We start from the raw sequence: 24,541 nt of genomic DNA on the forward strand, positions 1-24,541 counted from the left end.
CTGGGTCAGAGGTGGGGCCTTCTAAGTTTTGCCATAGGCAGTCTGTCAGATGTCCCTTTTGGCTAGAAGATGATTGTCTTTCCCTTAGAAATGTGGCTTTTGGAAGACAGTTGCTTGTCTCTTAAATGGTGTACTACTAAGGCTTCACAGCTGGTAAAGGACCTTTCCCAGAGTTGCCAAATTGGGTTGCCCTGCTCCATCCACAGAGTGACCACAGCCACACCACTAAGCCCAGCCTGTGGACATCCCATCCAAGAATCAAGGGGCTGCAGGCTGGAGAACCTGCAGGTGCTGGCTCTTTTGTTTTCCCTGCCAAGGTTGTCTGTCTCCAGCAGCGCAGATCGGGAGGGCTCTGAGCCAATCTCAGCTGGGCCATCTCTGTCTGAGCCTCCCAGACCCATGGCAGAGACTTGATGGGACAGTGTAGAGAAGCACTCCTCCCTGGGCCTGACCCAACAGATGTTCTTTGGTCACCCTTCTTCCCCTCCCAGATAATGGGAAATGCTGCGGTAGGCATTTCCCTTACTTCTGGGCCCCAGGGGACCTGCACAGGGTTAGGTTAGAAGGCAAGTCCTGCAGTTTGGGAAATTAGCAGCATTTGTGGAATTCCCAAGAGACTGCCTCGTTTCTCTCACCTATGCCAGTGGTTCTTGTTTGGGGGTGATACTGCCCCTTAGAGGGCATTTGCAAATGTGGGAGGGGGGTCCTGGGTTGATACAGTGACTAGGGATCCTGCCAGCATTCATCTGGCAAGGTCCAAGGATGTTAAACCTCCTGCAAGGAGCTAGACTGTCAGGCACACACTACAAAAAATACTCCTGCCCTTGACACATTAGGGGATAGCCCATTTCCTTCCACTTCCCCCCAGTTCCTTGGAAAGCCACTCTCCTTACTAGTCCCCAGGCTGAGTGAATGGGAAGAAAAGAGCATGCCACCATCCCAGTGTGTGGCCAGTGGCAAGGCAGTATTTCCAGGTGAACATGGGCCCAAGCTAGAGGAGCATCTTGTGTTACACTCTGACTTGCTCTGATTCTTCATATATGGTTCTTGCTTTATTCAGACTCTTGGAGATCAAGGAAGACCCCGTGTGGGTGGTGAGAATTCTCGGGATGGGAGAGGCCTCCTGCTTGTTCCTGGACAAGAATTCCCCTACAGCCCACCCAGTGGAGACTTGGCCACCTCTCCTCAGGGTCCCTGTCCAGGGGTCTGTCTCCTGCTTCTGTTTCCACTTTTCATCTTTTCCTCTAGGCTTTTTCGTTTCCTTATCTGTTTGCTTCACATGACATGTGTTTAGAGGAGTCTAGCATACCTGTTACAGCTGAACCCCTCTCTTCTTGTTTTGCAGTTGGGAAGACGTCTCTGATCACACGGTTCATGTATGACAGCTTCGACAACACATACCAGGTGAGGTTCTGGGTGCTCATGCCTCCCCCACCATGTCTGCAGCCAGGATGGCTGCCCAGAGACTATGCTGGCCTCTCTCGAGGTCTTCTAATGCTGGACGTGTGCACAATGGTCCTGGGGTCCCTGGGCATCTGTTCTGCTTGGAAGACCTTTCCATCTGTGCACTGGCCTCAGTTCAGTAAAGACCCAAAGCCCTTTTGAAAATCCAAACGTTGGTAAAAGAAACACTTTCAAGAGGAAAATTGTAAAAATAGAGAGAAGACACATTTCAGTCTCTGTTCTCTTGCTCCCCATGGGCACTGTTTGGTTATGTGCAGGGTCATCATGTAGAGGAGAGTGGATAGGTAAGGTGTAAAATGAGGGAGATGAAAATTAGAGCAGTAAGAGAACTTGCTCCTCAAGCATGGTTATGTTTGCTAGACCCTGCACGCATGCACTGTTGCTAAGGCACTTCCTTCCTGGAGAGGCTAGTTCCACTGCTGTGCATGGGCAGGAGGCTGGACAGAGTGAGCTCCATGGCTTCTGGCTCTCAGGAGTGGTTTGGGGCCAACCAGTGGCCCAGAGGTGGCTCCAGCTGGCCCAAAGACTGAGCTCCTCGGTGTCAATAACATTTCACTCTCCTGAAATTACTGGTGAGTCAGGAGGTATGTGCAGATGAAATGAATTTCCCCTGCAACTATAGCTTTTTGCAGAAGGCACCAAATTTAATCATCTCAACTATGTTTAAGGAATAAAAAAAGATATTGTCTTCCATAACAAAGGGACAAATAATAATTTTTCTAAGCTAGTGAATTCTGTAAGATACTAGTTCCAAGACATGTTAGCTGGTGTTACTCCAGAAGAAAAGATAGGTATGAAGGCTCAGTGCTTATACAGATTTAGGAAACACTGGTAAACTAAAGCCAATCGACTTTTCCATTGCAGGATTTCTCAAGACTTTTACTACATTGATACATGGTTTTGATTTGCTGAAAGAGGGATATGGGTGTCAGGATCTCCCAGATGTGTTTGATCATGGAATCCTTTTGTTCCTGAGTCCTCAGAGGACAAGTATTTACAGCACAAACTGGGGACCTCTGTGCTAAGAGGTCCCTCTGCTTCCCTGGCTTTACAGAGGATGCAGAGCACAGCTCAGTGCAGATTACCGTTCTGTGTCTGCTCTTTGGTCTTGTCTCCTCTGGACCAATCATTGTTTTTGCCTCCAATACAGCCACTCTTTCTGCCCCCTCCCATTCCCTGCTTTTCCTCTGCTGTGTCTGAAATACCAGACAACTAGCGGCCTTGGGAACAGTGGGTAAGAACGTGCGGCTGAAGCCAGGACCTGTCAGATCTGCTCCTCCATTCACAGGCCCAGCACAGGGCCTGGCCATAGCTGGTGGTATCAGGTGCCTACTGGCACCAGAGTGGCTTGGAGAGGCATCCTCTGCCTTGGTTTTCAGACCCCACTAGGCTCTCTGGGAGAGGGGCTCTGAACTCTGCACGACCCAGGTCGTAGGCTGTAGAGTGTCTATCTTGGCCACACTTTGTCTTCGTTGTGTTCTCTCTGCAGGCCAGGGCTTTGTATGACTTTGTACGACAGCAGGCTTGCCAGGGGCCTCCTCCCCATAAGGGGGCCTCTTCCCACATCAGTCTTCCTTCGAGATTATTTCTAACAGACTTTAGTTCTGAAAGCCTGGGTATTCATTTATTTGTGTATGTGCATGTGTTTGTGTGTGAATGACCTCCAGATATTATTTTGATTATTTGATTTTTAAAAAAATTCTAAGTTATTTATAATGCCTCTTGTTGGTGTCCCATTGAAAACAATGGGACTCTTAGCTGACTACTGTTCTTGACAGTAGGTAGCAACATATATGGCTTTTGCAGTGACTGGTGATTCTCATGGGCATGGATCAAGGCCTCAACTCCCCTTCATGTCCTTCGAGTTTCTCAGAATCTCCTCCTACCTCCATCTCCAGTGTCCTCTCCCACTGCCTCCGCTTGCCCCGCATCCTGTGGTCCAGCAGGCGTCTCTGCTAGCTGCTCCCCACACGGGCAAACAGTCACGCCCTCCACACTTTGGCTCATAGTGTCGCCTCTGCTGGAATGACCTTCCTTCTCCTCTCCTTAGCTGTGAAAAATTCTTCTGGCTCATCAAGGCTCTGAGCACTTGATTGCTCTGCATATGGGGTCCTCTCTCTTCTCTCTGCCACGGCCCTGTCTGCCCTGGCACATTGTCCTCAGGTCTCCTTTAGTCTCCCAGTTCCACAGGAACTCCAGTGTGCTCTGGCTCCTTGGACGGTCTCTGTGTTTGGCTGAAGCCAGGACCTGTCAGATCTGCTCCTCCATTCATAGACCCAGCACAGGGCCTGGCCATAGCTGGTGGTGTCAAGTGCCTGCTGGTACCAGAGTGGCTTGGAGAGGCATCCTCTGCCTTGGTTTTCAGACCCCACCAGGCTGAGAAGCCTCAGGGGCCAGATGTCTTGGTGAGAAGGGGAGAAAACCCAAAGGGAAGCAAGACCTTCACCACCGTGGACTTTTTTGACTTTGTTATTGCAGCAGATAGAATTTCTTTCCCAATGCTCTTTAAGATGGTAATTAGGCTGGGAGGCCAGGGATCCAATTCTGTGTACACATAGGCCATTTTAATGAACTCTCTGGAGAAAGAGAGGGGGAAATGGTATTGTTTATTTTGTTTTTCTTAACATGGTGGCAGAGACATTTGGGAAGTAGACAAGATCCCCAAGGGCTCTGGGGAATGTTCCTAGTTGTCCCTGACCACTCCTCACCAACCCCCTCAAACATCTACTCCATTAGCCGGCAGGGCCCCTCACTTTCGCATAGCTAAGATGCTCAGTTCCCCAGACAGAATCCTTCCTCCCTTTCTCCCATCCTTTTGTGTGCCTCAGGCGCTGTCTCTCATCCTCCGTGTCCCTCATTTACTCATTCTGACAACAGATGTCTGTCACATGCCTTCTCTGTGTTTGGAGGGACAGTGAGAGAAGATGACCTGGCTGCAGAATCTGGCCCTGCCTTCAGCCAGGGCATGGAGGGCAGAGGGTGTCAAATCTCATCCTGGGTGGCAGTCAGTGAGCCCTCTCTCCATCTGGGGCTGAACAAGCCTGAGGCCCTAAGGGCCTGGCATGAGGTCTTGTGAAGACCAGGGTCATGCAGAGTTGGATTTCCTTGTTCCACCTCTTGGAAGGGTCCTGTCTGCCTGGCAGGCCACGGAGAGAGGCCACCTTGTCAGCTGGCAGGCCTCAGGAGAGCAGGTCCCCTGCCACCTCTTGCCTGGCACTACCCCTGCTACATACACACATGCACATCCTTGTTCTCCTCATGGCATGTTTACTAACCAGCCTCTCACCACCCCTCCCTTTACCTCATCTAAATCTACTCACCTGAAGAAGCCAAAAATCAAGACTTTCAGCCTGGTGAGATTAACGTCTACAATAATTCTCTTGTATAAAACACCAACTAAAACATTGCTTTCAAAAGTAGTTGTAGAAGACACCTTTTGGTACCTGCACTGTGATGAGACTTGATCTTCTGTGTAGGCCACATGAAACACATCTGCAGCTTAGTCCTTAGGCTACCTGTTTAAAACCTGCACTAGCACCATGATGGGAGGTTTCCTGCATCTGCAGGTGGCCACTGGGATGAGAGGCCAGGATTTGGAAGCAGCACTCTTCTGGGGCTTCTCATAGGTCCTTCATGGGCTCTCTGTCTTGGCCATACCTTAGCATCACCTACAGGGGAGATGGCCTAGAGATTCACAGGATGGGTCAGACAGTAGCATTTTTTAAATCTCTGAGGTGATTTAAATGAACTTTTAGCCAAGGCCTGAGCCAGTGGCCCATTCCTAGATCTCCTACCGCAGCACAACCTAGGAGACACTGACCTAAGGGGCTGCTCCTGGGAGAGGCCCCCACCTGCCAGAGCTTACTCAGCTGCTCCAGGAGTACAGGACCACTCCTAAGGGACTGGGAGGCTTTGCCTGTGCTGGGTCACTCCGAGGATCCCACGGAACCTCTGGGCAAGGAACAGAACAGGTGTGTCCGCTGTGCCGGCACAGGCCAAGGGGTTGCCTGAGGGACCCGCACCCCCTCAGTGATCTGCACCGTAGTTGCCAACTGCTCTGCCCCGAGGCTTTCCTCTCACTTCTGGGCTCTGGGTTGGTTTTCTGGGTTTTGCCATAGCAAATTGTCACAAACTGAGTGCTTTTATACAACAGAATTTTGTTTCTCACTGTTCTGGAGGCCAGAAGTCTAGGACCAAGGCTGAAGGCTCTGGGTTCCTCTGAAGGGACCCTGAAGGCTCCTCTGAGGCTCTGGGAGAACAGTCCTTCCTTGGGCCTCCCCCCAGCTTCTGGCAGCTGTGGCTGCAGCCCCTGTTATGAGGCTGCAGAGCTAGAGTCTCTGCCTCTGTCTTCATGTGGCCTTCTCACTGGGCTTCTGTGTAGTCTGCTCTTCTTGTGGGGACACCAGTCGTTAGATTTAGGGCCCTACCCTAAATACAGAATGATTTTTCATCTTGAGATTCTTAACTAATTCCATTTATAAAGACCCTATTTCCAGATGTCATGTTCTGAGGTTCCAAGTGGGCATGAATTTGGGGTGGATCATTATTTTCAACCCATTATGGTACCCCCAGTCTGATCCCATCGGGGACCAGAGCTTCTGGCCTGGGCCTCAGCACCATCTGGAGCTTCAGACAAGGCAGGGATCAGTGGCCGTTCTAGTGGGCACAGAAGTCTTCCTGGAGAGAGTGAGGGATGATTTGACTGTAGCTGCGCTGGAGGGAGGAATGATTACGTGCTGAAGGAGAAGCATTTGTGGAAGTCCAAAGTGTGATGGTCCAGCACTGTGTGTGTGTATGACGGGGAGGGGCCTGCCCACTGCAGTGGAAGGGAAGAGTGGGGCCTTTGGATGGATTATTGGCAGGCTGCATTTTCATGTTCATGGGCCTTACACACTATTGTCTTTATGGGTGCTTTGTTATTTCCTTCATTAAATATATATATATGAAGTTATATTTAATAACTTGTTAAAAGAACATATAATCCAGACTAGATTCATTATTATATATTTATTATTATTATATTCATTTTTATCTTGATTTTAAAAGGAATTAAAATTTAAAAGTTAAATATTTTCGTGGCCCCTGAAAGTACCATAGGCCCTAGGCTCTTAGCCTGCCATGCCTCGTGGATAAGCGGGTACAGATGGTTGGGATTGTGGCAGGCCCTGGAAGCTCAGAGGGGCTTGGGCTTGTAAGGCAGGAAACAAAGCTGTTGAGGGTTCCTACTATAGGCACTGATGGGATTGAAGATTTCAAACTTTGTAGGAGACAGATGTGGAGCACTGGGCTTGGGCAGAGGGGACAGTTGCAGGCGGGGCCCACATAGACCTGGATGCAGCTGCGTGTGACAGGGCAGGGCATAGAGAAGTGTGATAGAGCAGTTAATGCAGGGCTGCATGGGAGCTAAGTGAGGAGCCTGGGCTGAGGACAGTGGAAGGAATGAGTGAACCGAGGGTCTTAGGGTGCAGAAGAGGGAGAGGCCGGGGTGGGTCTTAGGTTTCTGTCCAGACACCCTGGAAGACTCTCAGTGCCATCAGCACAAATGAAAATGCAGAGTTGAGTAGGAAGGGCTGATGGAACAGCCAAGTGAAAGTGTTTGAGAATGTTACATGGGGCAGACCTGGCATTCAGGGGGATTTCACTGTATGACTGTCGCCTCATATTTTGACCACAGAACTTAATGTCTGCAAAGGTGGAACTCTACTCTATGAAAATAAAATCATCATGTTGCTAGAATTAAGTTAGGACTAGAGTTCAATGTTTTGCCAGAAGCACAGCAGCATCTGGCAGAGTCGCCAAATACTGCCCAGGTGTAAGCACAGGGATGGCTGGGAGGCCCATGATTTCCTAGCAGGACACTTTGTTAGTAAGCTCTTGTCAGCTTCATTTCATCACTATCGACCTAGTTGGCAGGAGAGTTGCTGCTATTGCCTTCAGTTTTCTGTGTTTTGGATTTTTTTAAAGATTTTATTTATCCATGAGAGACACAAAGAGAGAGGCAGAGACATAAGCAGAGGGGGAAGCACAGAATCTGGTTGCACAAAATCTGGATCCCCAGAGTCCTAGGAACTGATGAGTCTTGTGGGTTGGTATACAGAAAGGAGGAGCAGACAGAGGGGCCTTTCTCCACAGAGTCTAAGATGCCACATGTCCCCGTGTGGTGTTCAGATAACCACGCAATACCTGGGGGAGACAGGGATAGGATCTTCTGCCCCTGGTTGAGGTGGTCAGAGTGAGGTCACATACCAAGGACAAGGATTCAACATGTTTCCTTTTACCTCAACTCTTTCTTTCTCCTTCAGAATGATGCCACATGCAGAGGAGGCCTGGGTTCCAATCCCAGGTTTGTCACTTAGCTCAGAGACCTTGGACCAGCATCCCCATTTTTTAGTACTGCATTCTCTTTTACCCTGGGAATTATTTGGATAGGATTTAACCCCTATTTCATCTAGACCAGTTGCCTCAAACTTTAGCAGTAAAAATGTGGTTAAATTGTATTTAGACCATAGCTCGCATCAGTCTTAAAATCTAGATGATGGAAAATCATAGGCCAGAAGTACTGTTGACACAAATGTGCATTACTATACACCATATAGAGAAGCAGAACAGAAAATTGAGGGACACCTGGTGGCTCAGTGGTTGAGTGTCTGCCTTTTGGCTCAGGTTGTGATCCCGGGGTCCTGGGATCGAGTCCTGCATCGGGCTCCCTGCAGGGAGCCTGCTTCCCCCTCTGCTTATGTCTCTGCCTCTCTCTTTGTGTCTCTCATGGATAAATAAAATCTTTAAAAAAATCCAAAACACAGAAAACTGAAGGCAATAGCAGCAACTCTCCTGCCAACTAGGTCGATAGTGATGAAATGAAGCTGACAAGAGCTTACTAACAAAGTGTCCTGCTAGGAAATCATGGGCCTCCCAGCCATCCCTGTGCTTACACCTGGGCAGTATTTGGCGACTCTGCCAGATGCTGCTGTGCTTCTGGCAAAACATTGAACTCTAGTCCTAACTTAATTCTAGCAACATGATGATTTTATTTTCATAGAGTAGAGTTCCACCTTTGCAGACATTAAGTTCTGTGGTCAAAATATGAGGCGACAGTCATACAGTGAAATCCCCCTGAATGCCAGGCATCTTGGCAAGATGACCTGGCCCTCTGAGACCCACCGGAGTACCGCTGGTCATCCACGTGCTCCTTCTGGAGTTCTGGACTGAGGGCAGACCTGGTCTTGCTCTAACATCTTTTCTTTCTCTCCACCTCTCCTCTGCCCTTTCTCTCTCTCATCTGTTGAGCATATAACAAATTAGGAATGTGGTTACCTCCTAGTACAGAAAACTGACTAATGGTGGCTTGAGAAGAGAGGGTGAGGTTTTCCAGGTACAAGCGGTCACAGTGGGACTTGAGGTGGTACAGCTGCACAGTGATGCTGTCACTCCCTGTGCTCTTGCTCTCACTCTGTTCCTCTTTCTGGTGTGTGGGTTCTTATCTGCATGTGGGCTGGCTGTTGCTCCAGACATCATCTCTGCATTCAAGGCAGGAAAAGAAAGCAAGAACTTTCTTAGGATCTCCTCCCCCTCCGGCAGACTGCAGCTTATGTCTTAACCAGCCAGAACTAGGTCGCCCAGTCACCCTTAACCCCTGGAGAGGCTAGAAAAGCAGAATTTCACTTTTACTGTCTTTAGGCCAGCAAGAGGTGGAGTAAGAGGTGGCTGGGGGTTATTGGGTGAGCTCACCAGCAGCAACTGCTATGTTTCATAGATTAATGGAACTCATAGTGCAATTCTCTGCCCTAGAGTCAGGAGTCCATCCTGTTCACTTTGCAGGTTACCCTTATATGGTTCTTAGACACCCTCAAAAGTCCACCACTTTTGGAGGAGCATCTTTCGCCCTGTTAAGGAGAGGGCAAAAGATCCTCCGTGCTTGGATCCTTCCATGACCCTTTGAGAAGCCTCCAAGGGAGCATCAGGCCACACACATCACTGAGAATCTCTGTGGCTTTTGAAGGGATCGACCGATTTGGATGAAATTTAACATTTAATCCCTTAGTTAAAGGCAGGAGGTGCATACTCCTTGGTTGACCTTTCAGACCATAGGAGATAAAAGAGCAATTGATAAGTACTTAAATTGGGTGGTGACAGGCACAAGCCACATTCCACTGGGAGGAAAGTGACTGTGCAGGCTTTGAGGCTGAAGTGGCTGAAAGGAGCCTGGTACCTGTGCCGTGACCTCCTGAGTCAGCATCCCCTCCCCCAGAGCACTCTGCTGAGCAACTGGCACAGACGGACCCTGCCCAGCATGTTTTCCCAAGGCTGCCGCCTCCTTCCCCCACAGTGCCCACTTGCCAGTCTGAATCCTAAAGTTTTGCCAGCCTCATTTGCATGCTAATTTGCATGACTCTACCCTGTACTCTCATCTAATGGTCAGTGCAGAGCACAAACAGCCGCTTCATTGTTGAGGGCTCGTCATGCCCAGCTGCTTTCTGCCACTTATGGATGCTTCCCCAGCCATGGGCCAAGGCCTGGCCAAGGCTAGAAAAAGACACATACACTCTTTTTCGTGAGTTCTCTTCCTGAGAAGAGTCTTGAGTCAATTTATGCAAATCATCATGCAGATTTCCACTGCGGACTTTATTACTGTGTCTTGTCAGAAAGTGGATGCAAAATTATATTTCATAATAAATGCACACAGCGAAAAAGATTCCAACGAGTGCTTCAGGAGACATCTCTTTTCTTGGAGATCCACTGGGCTGATGGTGGTCTCGTACAGAGGGAGGTGGGCAATGTCATTCTGCGCTCTGTGTCTGAGCCCCCATGGACACTGTGATACCACCTTCAGGACAAAGTGGATGTAGATGTGGCTATGAAACCTGTGCTTGTTAAGATTCCTCATGTTTTGTATAAAATGAAATGCTTGCCCTTTTTCATAAGCAGTGCAGTGTGTAAGCACGATATTAAAGGAGTAAATAGTGGAGTGTAGAGTGCAGCCCAGCCTCCTGGGAAGGGGCATCGGGCAGCACAGCTGAGGAGGGGAGGGAGGATCCGGGGAACCGTGGACTGGCAGGAGGGCCCCCCATATCAAGCCTGCTGCTCATGTGTCTTGATATCCTGCTTACATTCCTGTGGCATAGTTACCAGCAAGACTTATTTATAAGAGGAAACAAAGTACAGAGAATGAATACTTTGATTCAGACTCCATGCCAAGCTAGAAGAGGGATGTGGTCTCCTTTAGAACTCAGCCAGCCTTTCCTGAAGCCCTGGGAACACTAGTTTATTGATAAAGGATGTTATGAGGATTACAAGCCCAAAGTTTCCTAGAGCAAGGAAGCTTGGGAAATGTTGGGTTCCATGTAATTGTTCGTGTTTCTTTCGTGCAGGACTTCTCAGAGTGTTTACTGCACCAGTGTGTTTTATGGCTCTCCCCTAGGAGTTAGAATATGCAACCTTTCTCAGAAACGTTTGATTACAGTTTACCTTTATCCTGTAGATTGCCGCATGGGGATGCATTTCCCATAACCAGTCTGAGAAACTTGGGAGGGTCTTCTGTGGAGTGGGTTTCTAGAGCTTCTCCTGGAAATCCTCTGGTGGGTTGGTCATTTGTGTTTTTACAGAGTACCTTTGCATAGTCTAACACACGTGATCTGCAGTCCTTAACGGAGGCTATGAATATACCCATTTCAGAGAGGAGGGGCTCCCAATCCAGTGCTCTTCCAAGCCCATCACAGAGTACTCAGATCCTGCAGAGCACTGGGAGACGTCACTAAAAACAGCCCGTGATCCACCCGGTCCATTTGGCAAAGGTGCTAGCAGCATCCTCTGGGCCTGGCCATGGTCAGCCTCAGGGAGTCATTGAAGGAAGCCTACATTTGCTGGTAGAAGTCTGACCTTTCCCTCTCCCCAAAGGCCCATGAACTTCTGGTCTCCTCAGCCTCTTAGCCTCCTGGCATCACCAGGCTATGTGTATCTCATGGATCTGGGCTTTGCCTTCAAAGCAGAAGTGACTCCCTCCGCACCCCACACTCAACCCACACAAGCACCATGTTCCTGTCAACACACACCCCCCTTTATGAGGCATGCTGGCCTTTAAGAGGGAGTGTGGGGGTGGCAGGTAAGAGGGAATCACTGAGGTTTCTACCTGGGTGGCTCGTTCTTTTTGCTTGCTATCCTCCTATTGTTGTGTCGCGTTGTGTCCTATTTCTGTTGATCTGTTTTCACATTCACTGTTTATGTGCTGTCAAGCCCATGAGTGATTTTAAAATTTCAGATATCTCTTTTTTAGTTCTAAGTTTGTATTTCGTTTTTCTTTATAATTTCTCTTTCTCTGCTGAGATTTTTAAAATCTGTGCCTTGGTTATGAGCGTATCTCTATATATTTGAGCATAATCCTATTAGCTACTTTAAACGACTTGCTACCTTCAGTAGCTGGGTCACCTCAGCGTTGGTCTCCACCTGTTTTTTTTCTTGAACATGGTTGGCACTTCATATGCTGAATAAATCAAGATTTATCCTACACGTTGTGATTAAGACTGTGAATTCTGTTTGTTTCTTTGGAAGAGTATTGGTTGAATCCAAATTCTTCATTGTCTTCCCTGTAGGCAGTAGGTAGGCAGCAAATTAAAGTTTTGTTCAGGGATGCCTGGGTGGCTCAGTGGTTGAGCATCTGCCTTTGGCTCAGGTTGTGATCCCTGGGTCCTGGGATCGAGTCCCACGTCAGGCTCCCCATAGGGAGCCTGCTTCTCTCTCTGCCTGTGTCTGTGCCTCTCTCTGTGTGTCTCTCGTGAATAAATAAATAAAATCTTAAAAAAAAATAAAGTTCTGTTCAGATTTGTTTTGTTTTTAGTTTTAGGTAGGCTGCTTGGGGTCTGCACAAGCAGGGGTAGTGGCAGAGGGAGAGGAAGAAACAGGCTCCCCACTGAACATGGACCCTGGGATCATGACCTAAGCCGAAGGCAGACACTTAACCAACTGAACCAACCAGGCGCCCCTTGGGCAGCTTTTGTATATAGAATTTGGAGTGCCCTTTCTGTGGCTTTCTTGTGGTTAAGATTTTGCACATTTTCTGGCTGTTGTGGTAGCTTTGGGATCTGACTTGTTTCTCAAAAAGCAGACTCTGGGTTTCTTGCCAAATTTTAGCAACCCCTGTGCTCCAGCCAGGGCTCCCCTCAAGTGAGCAAGAAGTCATAAAAACAGGAGCTTCACCCAAGGCTGTTCCCCGCCCCCCTTTTTTAAGTTGACTCCCCTCCAATTCCTACCTGCTTTTGGTCACTTGGCAGTGCTTTCAGATAGTTGTTTGTTGTGTTTTGTTCAGAGTTTATAATAGTAATCTGCAAGAGGGTTGGTCTAATAAGAGCTCTGCCATTAAGGAAATCAGAACTGTCTCATTCCCTCCATCTGGGCTTCCCCCTCCACACACGTTTCCCATCCTCCACTGCACCCCCTTTTTCACCTGCTAGAAAGTTAGTATTCACTTCAGGACTTGCATAATTCCCTCATCTTGCCTCAGGAAATCAGTTAGAAGCTGGGTCCCTCTCCTCTTCGTGTTCTTCTCACTACACACTGGTCCTTTCCATCGTCAAGGAGCACAGTCCTGTGTGCTAATGTTAGCTCCTCTACAGGTTGGAAGTTCAGCTCTGAATAGGTATTAACCATGTGAAAGAGCATTCCAGGGGAGCATTCCAGCTCCTCATGGGCAGGGACAAGGGCTCATTCTGCTCTGTGACTAACACATAGTAGGTATTCGAGGATGAGAAGGTGAAGGAGTATTACTTACTTGCAGTGTTTGCCAGAAAGGAGCTGCCCAGGGCCTGACAGAGATGGGCTCCAGCTGGCAGTGCTGTGGGGCCAACTGCTTGTGCCTTGTGTCTGGGAAAATAGATGATGCCAAGGAGCTAGAAATTTCCTGGTAACCAAGGCTCAGCCAAGGCCATCTTAAAAGTTCTTGTTTTTGCTCTGTCTTTAGAGAGCGGACTTTAGTTGTCCTTGTTAAAATGCAAATGAATTTCCTCTGAAGTGGGCTCTGCAGAGCTATTATGGCTAATGACCATAAGAGTCTGACAATAGGAAGCCAGACAGGATGTGACCCCCACGTAGACCCAATGACAGCTTCAGGGCACAGTGACAGCTTCAGAAGCGAAGGGATTTCAGGAAGCAGAGGAAATACAGCGGAATAGTCAAAAGCAGAGGCTTTGCAGTAAATGAGACCTGGGTTCAAATCCTGCTTCTGCCTCCTATGTGACCTTGGTATCTGAGTGAGCCTTGATTTCTGAGTGAGCCTTGATTTCCTCATGAATAGCACCTTCTGCATACGTGGGCATCACCCTCTGTCTCTCAGCCCAGGTAGGGAATCTGCCCCTCCTTCTGGACCACAGCCTCCTCCCGCTGATTATAGCACAAGCTCAGAGTCTAGGCAGTTGCTTGCAGACTGTACCACACAAATGAATTATCTGCAGGCTTCCCTGGAATTCTGGTTCCTAGACTGACACCCCAGAGATTGTGATTCTGTGTATCTCGATGGGGCTCTGGAAGCTGCATGTTTAACAAGCTCCTGATGTGTCTCTGAAGCAAGTGGTCTCTACACTACATGTTGAGAATCACTGGGCCGTAGGAGAGACTGACCAGCCTGAGATCTTTCCAGTTCCCTGTAGAAACTGTTGAGGGGCCCTGAGGCCAGCCATAGGGCTTAGAAAATGACTTGTAGGGCAGCCCCAGTGGCGCAGCGGTTTAGTGCCGCCTGCAGCCCAGGGCATGATCCTGGAGACCTGGGATCGAGTCCCACATTGAGCTCCCTGCATGGAGCCTGCTTCTCCCTCTGCCTGTGTCTCTGCCTCTCTCTCTTTCTCTCTCTCTCTGTGTGTGTCTCTATGAGTAAGTAAATTTTTAAAAATCTTAAAAAAAAAAAAAAAAGCAAATGACTTGGAGATCATGACTTGCAGAGTGGCTGAATCTGAATTTTAACTACATGGAAGAACAATTCCAAAGGAGGGAACAGCATTAAATAAGGCACAGAAACACAAAGTGATTCGTGTGTGTAGTGTCTTAACCAGAACACTATTACTATAGTATAAAGTCAAAGCTGAATGTGATGGAAATGAGACCAGAGGAAGTGAAAGGCAGGCCCTGAGCAATTTGTAGACCAAGTGAAGTGTTTAGACTATTTATTAGGGACAGTGGGAGAGTGAAATGACCAGATTTATGTTTTAGAAAGATAACTCTGGTCCTGGATGACAGGTTAGTTGTAAGAGGAGAGCCTGAGGGCAGATAAACCAGTCAGGAAGCTGTTGAGGTTATTCAGATAAAAGAAGTTGGAGATCTTAACTGGGGCAGTGCTGGTGGGGATGCTGAGAATGGAGAGACAAAATGCTCAGGGGGCAAAGTCATCAGCTCAGTGATTCTTCTGAGGTAAGAGAGTGGATGAGAGAGCAGGTGAAGAGCAGGGACTCAAGAGGGCTTCTGGAGGCTAGGGCATATGGGGTGGTAGAGATGCCATTCAAGGAGGGAGGAAAGTACCCACTTTGGAGGGAGATGATGGGCTCCGTGTGGGACACACTGTCTAGTGAGATGCCTAGTAAACAGTTGGATACCTGGATCTGGGGTCAGGACAGAGGCAAGGCTTGGGATATAGATTGGAAGCCATCAGTACATCCTATTTGAAGCTGTGAGAGTAATGAGGTCCCCTGACACAGGATAGGAAAGACCAAGCAACATTTTAGGAACAGAGAAAGGAAGAAGTTCCTTTAAGAGATCAATAAGAAACAGCAGTTAGAGAGGCAGAGAAGCCAGAAACAAGCAGTGTCATGAATAGCAAAGGAAGGAAGGGTGTCAAGAAGAGGATGGGTCATCAGGGTCAAGTGCATCAAATAGAGCTTGGCCTAAGAATGTTCTTACAGTGGAGAGGTGAAATGTCTCCTGGTTAGCAAGAGCAGCCTCGGTTGGACAGAGGACAGACCCTGGACCACCCTGGTCAAGCAGCAGGTGGGAGGAGAGGAAGTAGAGACTGGGTTGGGGATCCTTTTCCAAAAAGCATACCATTTGAAGAGAGGTGAGAGCTTGCTAGATAGCTAGCAAGCTACTTAGTGATGGAGACATGAGAATTTTGAGGATGGTTTCTGGACAAAAGTAAAGAGTGAGTAGAGCATGAAAGCTTGAAAATGAGCCATCTCATTTCATCTCCTTGGAAAGGAGATGGCAATAGAGCATCACCTGAGAGGAGGGGACCAGGAACAAGGGACCCACAGGGAGAGGCTTGCTTCAAACAGGGAGAGCAAACCCTCAGAGCTGAGAGGGATGTGGGGATGATGATGGACACTGGTAGACAACTTGGCAAATATTCTTTTTAGTCTAGGCTCTGCCACTTCAGCTGCTGACCCTGGGCAAGTAACTTAAGCATCTTACACTCCATTTTCTTAGCAGTGATGTACAAGTACTAAAGAATGTTGCTCTTAACAGAGGTTATCAGGAGTAAATTAAGGCATGTAAAGCACTCGGCACAACTGCTGGCAAAGAATAAGTACTCAGATGCTTAGTCATTATTACTGTGCTTACACATTGTCATATGAAGGGTAAACACAAGGAATTGAAGTGCTTTATATCTAATGTTGAAAAGTAAGATTTGAGGCTGTCTCCTGAGAGGGAGCCACACTGAAGATGGAAGAACAGGGGAGAATGTTATGAACTCTTGCTGATGTGGGTGGAGGTAGGAGGTGATCAAGGACAAGTCACATGTTTTTATGTTTACTCATAGATTTACCATTTGTGGTGCTCTTATATTCCTTCTTTAAAGATGCAAATTGCCATCTGTAAAATTTGCCTAAAGCATTTCTTATAATTAGGGCCCACTGGTGACAGATTATCACAGCTTTCCCTTACTTGAAAATGTTTTGCCTTCATTTTTTAAGAAAAGTTTCACTGGCTGTGGAATTCTAGGCTGCCATGATCATGGTGGTGGTGATGCTCTTTCTTTGGAACTTGAAAGATGCTTTTCCACGGTCTTCTGTCCTCCATTGTTTCTGCTAAGAAATCAACCGTCATTCTTGCCATTCTTGCCATTATTCCCTGGTGTATAAAGTGTTTTTCTGTTTTCTCCCTGCTATCAAGGTTTTCTCTGTATCTTTGGTTTCAGCAGTTTGACTCTGACGTGCCCAGGGTGATTTTCTTTGTATTTATTATGATTTAGGTTCACCGAGCTACTTGGTACCCTGGGTTGATGTTTCTAACCAAATTGGATAAAACTTTAGCTATTATTTTTTCAAAAATCTTTTTGCTCAATCTGTCTGTTGTTTTCATGAGGCCCCAGTTGCAAGTATAGCAGATTCTTGATATTGTTCAAGCAGTTCTGGAGACTGTGTTCATGTATTTATTTATTTATTGTATCTTTTTTCTCCGTGCTCCATTTTATTTTGGCCTCTCTTCACTGACCTTTCTTCTGCAGTGTTCTAGCTGTTGTTATACAAATCCCGTGTGGTTTTGTTTCAGATATTGTATTTTGTAGTGTTGAGATTTTCAGTTTTTGTTTTTAGAATTTCCATTTATCTCTTGAAATTCATCATTCATCTTTTCCTTTACATTTTTACCATATTTATAGCAGTCATTTTTAAATCCTTCTCTGCTAATCCAACATCTGGTTCACTTGGGGGTCTGTTTTCTTGATTATGGCTTCAATTTCCTTCTCCTTCGTATGTCTAAACCTTTTTTTATTGTGTAGTGGACACCGTGAAGACAGGCATACCTTGGAGATACTGCAGGTTTGGTTCCAGACCATGTGATAAAATGAAACATGAATTTTTTGGTTTCTTAGTGCATATAAAAGTTATATTTATACCACATTGTAGTCTATTAAGCATATAATAACATTGGGTCTAAAAAATAACATACATACCTTAACTTAAAAAACTTTATTGTTGGAGTGTCTGGTCAGTTAAGCGTCTGCCTTCAGCTCAGGTCATGATCTCAGGGTCCTGGGATTGAGCCCCACATCAGGCTCCCTGCTCAGAGAGGAGCCTGCTACTCCCCTTGCTTGTGCTCATTCTCTCTCTCTCTCTCTCTCTCTCTCTCTGTCAGATAAATAAACAAAAGCTTTAAAAGAAAATAAAAAGGACTTTATTGTTATGACATGTTAACCATCATCTGAGCTTTCAGCAAGTTGTAATCATTTTGCTGGTGGGAGGGTCTTACCTCAGTGTTGGTGGCTGCTGACTGATCAGAGTGACAATTGCTAAAGGTTGGGGTGGCTCTTAAAATAAGACAACAATGAAGTTTGTCATAATTGACTCTTTCACAAAGGAATTATCTGTAGGATATATGCTGCTTGATAGCATTTTACCTGCAGTGGAACTTCTTTCAAAATTGGAGTCAGTCCTCTCAACCCTGCCACTACTTTATCAGCTAAGTTATGTGATGTTATCAATCTTTACTGTCATTTCAACAGTCTTCATAGCATCTTTACCAGGAATAGATTCTATCTTAAGAAACCCTTTTTTTTGCTAATCCATAAGAAGCAAGTCCTCAACCATTCAAGTTTTATCATGAGATTGCAGCAAGTCAGTCCCATCTTCAGGCTTCACTTCTAGATCTCTTGCTGTCTCCATCACATCTGCAGTTAACTACCACCTGAAGTCTTGAACCCTTCAAAGTCATCCATGAGTGCTGGAATCAACTTCCAGACTCTTCTTAATGTTTATATTTTGATCTCTTCCCATGAATCACAAATTGTCCTAGTGGCTTATAGAGTGGTTAATACTTTCCAAAAGGTTTCAATTTACTTTGCCCAGATCCATCAGAGGACTCACTATCTTTGGTAGTGATTTACAAATGTAATTTACAAAATGTATTTCTTAAATAATAAGACTTAATAGAATTATAACTTGATCCTTGGCTGCAGGGTGACTGCTGTGTTAGCAGACACAAAAACAACATTAATCTCATTGTACATCTCTATCAGAGCTCTTGGATGACTGGGTGCATTGTCAACGAGCAATAATATTTTGAAAAGAGTCCTTTTTGCCGAGCAGTAGGTCCCAACAGTGGGCTTAAAATATTCAGTAAACCATGTTGTGAATAATGTGCTATCCTCCAGGCTTTATTGTTCCATTTATAGAGCACGGCAGAGTAGATTTAGCATAATTTTTTAGGACTGTAGGAGTTGGGAATGGTATATAAGTACTGGCTTCAACTTAAAGTGACCAGCTGTACTGGCGCCTAACAAGAGAGTCAGCCTGTCTTTCAGAGCTTCCAAGCTAGGCATTGACTTCTCCTCTCTAGCAATGAAAGTCCTAGGGGTACCTGGGTGGCTCAGTCATTGAAGCATCTGCCTTTGGCTCAGGTCATGATCTCAGGGTCCTGGGATGGATGGAGCCTCGCGTTGGGCTCTCTGCTCAGAGGGGAGCCTGCTTCTCCCTCTTCCTCTGCTCCACCCCACCGCTTGTGCTCTCTCTCTCTCTCAAATCAGTCAATCAATCAACTGCTACCTAGCTAGCTATGAAAAAGTCCAAGATGGCATCTTCTTCCAACATACGGCTGTTTTGTCTTCATTGAAAATCTGTTGTTTAGTGTAGCCACCTTCATTAGTTATCTTAGTTAGATCTTCTGGATAATTTGCTGCAGCTTCTACATTGCTGCTTCATGTTGCACTTTGATGTTATGGAGGATGGCTTCTTCCCTTAAACCTCATGAACCTCTACTGAATTCAAGCTTTTCCTCTACAGCTTCCTCACCTTTCAGTCCTCACAGAACTGAAGAGTCTGGACCTTGCTCTGGACCAGGCTTTAGCTTAAGGGAATGTTGTGGCTGGTTTGTTCTTCTACTCAGACCACTAACACTTTCTCCGATTCAGCAATAAGGTGGTTTCATTTTCTTACTGTATATGGGTTCACTGGAGCAGCACTTTGAATTTTCTTCAAGAACTTTTCCTTTGGATTCACAATTTGGCTAACTGTGTGGTGCATGAGGCCCACCTTTCAGCCTTTCTCAGCTTTTGACACCTTTCATCCCTAAGCTTAATCATTTCTAGCTTTTGATGTAAGAGATGTGCAGCCCTTCCTTTCACATAACACTTAAGGCCATTGTGAGTTATTAATTGGCCTGATTTCCACCCTGTGGTGTCTCAGGGAATAGGGAGACCTGAGGAGAGGGAGAGATGGAAGAATGGCCAGTTGATTGGATACTCAGAATACACACAACATTTATCGATTAGGTTCACTGTCTTTTCTGGGTGCAGTTCATGGCACTCCAAAATAATAACAGTTGCAACAGCAAAGATTACTCACTGATGATCATAGATCACCATAAAAAATATAATAATGAAAATTTTGAAACATGAGAATTATCAAAATGTGACACAAAGACACAAAGTGAGCAAATGCCATTGGAAAAATGGCCCCAATGGACTTGCTCTACACAGAGTTGCCACAGACTTTTAATTTGTTTAAAAAAAAAAAAAGAGTTATCTGCAAAGTACAGTAAAGCAAAGCACGGGACAATGAGGTATGCCTACAATAAATTATAGAGATTCTTGGATTCTGTTACCTTCCTCTGAAGAGTGTTTGAGTTTTATTTTAATAGGCAGTTAAATTATGGAGAGCTAATCTTTTTGGGAGGATGGGGCAGGATTACTTACCATGTTTAAATTTTGTTAAGATAGGTCTCTCTTGGTTTTTCCCTCAGTCCTCTGGTGTGACCCTCAGTCCTGCGATGATACCTTTCCTCCCAACGCCAGCCCTTCTGGGTTTCCCATGGAAAGCCTGAGGTGTTTACCAAGCCCCTCTAACTTATAGGACTAGGAAGTTACCTCCGGAAAAATTGGTTAAATGTTGGATCTCACTTCGTTCTCTTGCCTTCCTTCAAAGCTTGTAACCCCTCCATTTTTCTGTCTGCTTTTGCTCACTCTTCAGTGCTTAAAAATTATTTCTTGTATTTTTCCACAGTTTATAATAGTTATCTGTAGGAGGGTTAGTTCGATAAAAACTACTCAGCCATTATTGGAAACCAATCATAGGAATATATTTTGGGGCAAAGCTGATGGTTCAGCCACTCCCAGGAACAATGCCTGTGCTTTGGCAAAAATGTGTACAGTTATGGGAAGGTCTGCTGTAGCTCAGTGGCCTGGCTTGTTGGAGACAGAGTAGTCAGTTAAGAAACCAGATATTTCTCTGATGTGCAAGAAGCATGAAAGTAGGACTAAAGGTGGGAGACAGCTGGAAAGGGAGGAGGTAGAGAGGAGGTTGGCCCCTTCCAGACTTAGTTCTTCAATACCGATGATGTGGTCAGGCTTTTGCGGGGCGGGGAGGGGGGCAATGGAGATAAAATATGTGGGTGTCCAGTAATGGCAGTTATGATTGCAGAGGCCACTGAGTTGAGCTTTGCCAAGGCTTGATCCAGATGGCACAATTCTTGTCATGTCATCTGGTGACTTCTCAGTCCTCCATGGAAGCAGAAGTGGCTTGTGCCCACATGAGATGCATTGGGGTTGTTATTGTTACACTATCATCAGTAATATCAGCATTGCCATCTGTGCTGCTTACCTTTGAGGGGTATGTTTCTCCAAGGTTCTTTGCTCTATTAGTTAGACTATTGTTAATCTGTGTTAAAAGAAACCCAAAATAACAGTAGCTTAAGCAAAATTGAAATTCCATTCTCTCTCGCACAATAGTCTGGATGTAAGCAGTCTAGGACACTGAGGTGGCTCCCCTAGGTCAGGGACTCAGGCTTCCTCCATCTGGTTGCTCTGTCATCACTACTATATCACCTTCATCTGGATGGGCCAGCATGACTCACCACTACCTGTCTTCATTCCAAGCTGCAGGAAAGGGAAAGAGGGCAGCTGTGAGCATGTCACCTGCCCCCCATCATCCCAGAAGATGCATACATCACCTTTACATCCCACTGACCAGAATTTAGCCATCTCCCTGCAAAGGAAGCTGGGAAATACCATCTTTATGGGGGTAGCCATTGATCCATTTACATATCTAGAATCCTATTACTGTCGAAAGGGAGACTGCATATGGGAGGATAGCCAGCAGTCCCTGCCACCAATCCTGAGGTCACACACCTGGTTTTCAGCTCAGGGGTCACTTTACAGAGGCGCTTGGCACTCCTGGGGCACTGATGAAGGGAGAGATTTCCACGTGGTCTGCACAATTCTCCTTAAGGGTATCTGGAAACAAGGACTGTCACACTTCATTGATGAGTGAACATTGTGTGACTTAAGGAACAAGGCTGGTTCCACAAGCCACCTGTCAATTCCAGACTTGTTCCCCAGTGACTACACCATGTAGGAAAGATGTGCACGCTGGGCTACAAAGAGCCCAAGTGATACCGAACTTGTAGTGTTGACCCTTCCAGCTCTGCCTCTGACTCATGAAGTCACCCCAGACGTGCCCTCTAACTTCCCTGATCTTTCATCTCCAATGTAAGGGCTTGGATGGAGGTTATGTCTAAGGTGTATGTTTTAACACCCGTGTTCTAGGATTGTAAGATTCCTCGACACTCCAGGACTCTGCATTAGGGCAGACTTCCAGGGGGGATACAGTTTAACTCCTTTGTGGAATGATTTGGACGTCTGAATGTACATGAACATGCTTGCAGACAGCCTGGGACCTGCAAACATGGGTTTTTCTATCTCCTTGTGCTTCCCTCCATCGTGGTTTTTGCAATCAGAAGTAACTGCAGTTTCCCATACAACTAAGGTTACTTTTTAATCTTATGTTTTTGTTTTAAAATATTCTATTTCTGCTTCTAGAACTATTACACATTAATTGAAGAAAATGGAGAAAATAGAGGAAATTATAAGGAAGGAAGCAAAAAGAACTGCCCATACTGTCGTCATTCACACTGGTGTTTAGTGTGTTCCTTTCATTTTAGTATCCAAGAAAATATGAAAAATACTTCTCCCTACTTAAGTGCATCCTGTTGGGATTATGCTACACATGATATTTACAACCTGCTCTTTTCTGCCTGATGACCGATTCCTCAGGTCCTTAAATATTTTTTGAGAACATGATTTTAAATGGCTGCTAAGGATTCTAACCACATGGGTGTACCACGCTGTACTTTATCATTTATCAGTGCCCTGGACATCCAGGCTATGTCATCAGGCATTATTATTAACTGCATAGCAGTGACATCTCCATATCACACTGATAGTGTCTTAGTTCCTATCCTAGATGCTGTGGGGCAGGTGAGCCTAGAGAGGTTGGGTGGCCTGTCCAAGGCCACACAGTGAGTGGTGGGTCCCAGCCATCTGGCCACAAGGCTGACTATATCCTGCCCAGTCACCTCTCCCCACTGCCAGAAAAGAGAGGGCACAGGGGTGTGCTGGGGACAGTTGGCTCCTAATATGTTGGTTTGGAAGAAAAGAGTCAGTGTGGTTTCCCAGGGAGATGCTGCTCTGGATGGTTTGTTGTGTCCCTGAGGAAACCCAGCTGCTCTCTTCTGCCCACACAGCAGCAAGCCTTGCTCCTGCTCCCCACTCCACCCCTGCCTGCTGGGGGCAGTGGTGGACCAAGCCTGGGGGCCGGAGTTCCAGGAGCCCAGAGGGGAGGCTGTGAGAGAAAGGAGGCAGGTGAGGTCAAGCAGGCTTGGGCCAGGAGACCACCCAGCTTCTGCTCCTCGAGGCTCCCACCTGAGGAAGGCAGGGGATACACCTATCAGGGTGGGGAAGTCTCCTCGCCTGGTTCTTTTGTCCCCTTCACAGAGCAGTTTTGTCACTCCCGAAAACCTGTCCTCATCCTTACTTAGCCCCAACCCACTTCCTCTGAGAGGCACAACTGGCTTCACTGTTGGCAGGGGGAGGCAGGGACAGCAGGGCAGGACTTGCCTTAGGCTCGGCATGGGTGTCTCTTCTTTTGCTGGCTATCACTGCCTGCCTGAGGCATTTCAATTTTAACCTTTCCCTGTTTTTCTCTAATAGGCAACCATTGGGATTGACTTCTTGTCAAAAACCATGTACTTGGAAGATCGTACGGTGAGTACCTGACTTTAGAACTAGAAGGACAGGGAGGGCTCCTTTGGACTTATCAGCTGGGGCCATTAGCTGGGCAGCACTGAGAGAGCCCATGTCTACTGCAGAGCTGGCAGGGCCGGCATCCCAGAGCCAGGGCCTTCCTCCAGCCCCCAGTGAGGATCACACTGACCTCCCTGCCCTCCGTGTGACAGGTACGGCTGCAGCTCTGGGACACAGCCGGCCAGGAGAGGTTCCGCAGCCTGATTCCCAGCTACATCCGGGACTCTACAGTGGCTGTGGTGGTGTACGACATCACAAGTGAGTGTGGGTCCAGGGTGCCAGAGGGAGGGTGGCTCATAGAGGCTCTGGGGCCTGTGTGCATGCTCATGTGTGCACACGTGTATGCTGTGTATGCTTGTCTTCTGACTGCAAGAAGATGGGTCCTTGGTGGTGGGGGGTGAGTTGCCTTTGAATACCAGCATGTTTTCCACCTTCCCCCACCATCCTGTGACAGGCATGGGTATACAGGATTGAGCTGGGCCTGCTCAGAGCAGGGGGCTGTGTGTAGAGGTAAGCGGAGGTGCCCATGAGGCTGGCCCTGCTCCTATCCCTCTGTGTCTTCATTGGCCCTGATGGCCAGAGAGACCCCTGTGGAGCCACTTCAGTATGTATATATGGGAGAAGACACTGGTCTCTGGGCCAGCCTTGAACCAGCAGCCATGGTTTTGTCAGCTGACATCCCAGCTCCTCAAAGGGTCTCCTCTGAGGGGAGGCCAAGCAGGTCTGGGAGAGCCATGGGTGGGCTGCATTTCCCACACAGTGTGGCTCCTCTGGCCAGGGCAGCTGTTCTTGAAAGGAAGACTTATTGCAGGGAGAAGGAGTGGGGCCTGGTGCAGAGCCTCAGCTGCCCAGACAAGTTAACAGAACACACCTGATAAGCCCTGGTGCCATGGTCACACCTGGGGTGGGAGGACACCCGGGTGCTGTCCACAGTACTGAAATCACATGGGGAGGCATGTGTGCTCCACTGCTTTGAGCCTGCTGCCCTTGGCCCTGCCCAGCTCCTCTTTCCACCCCTCCGTCTGACCACAGGCTCCCCCCACACCTGAGTAAGGTGGGAGCTGGGTCCTTCGGCCTGGGTTTGTGCAGCCT

The 24,541-nt window shown here is 47.2% G+C and overlaps 1 protein-coding gene across 2 annotated transcripts in view; it reads left to right on the plus strand.

The window, feature by feature from the left end:
- Positions 1–24,541, plus strand: part of RAB6B (RAB6B, member RAS oncogene family) — a 60,329-nt gene that overhangs the window by 24,570 nt on the left and 11,218 nt on the right. For both annotated transcript variants that reach the window (XM_072792682.1, XM_072792683.1), the window contains exons 2-4: positions 1,346–1,404; positions 23,357–23,410; positions 23,602–23,707. In XM_072792682.1, the coding sequence (XP_072648783.1) occupies positions 1,346–1,404; positions 23,357–23,410; positions 23,602–23,707 (219 nt within the window). The remainder of the gene's footprint in view (positions 1–1,345; positions 1,405–23,356; positions 23,411–23,601; positions 23,708–24,541) is intronic.

Source organism: Canis lupus, chromosome 22 (assembly GCF_048164855.1).
Source record: "Canis lupus baileyi chromosome 22, mCanLup2.hap1, whole genome shotgun sequence".
In the NCBI taxonomy this organism is placed as follows: domain Eukaryota; kingdom Metazoa; phylum Chordata; class Mammalia; order Carnivora; family Canidae; genus Canis; species Canis lupus.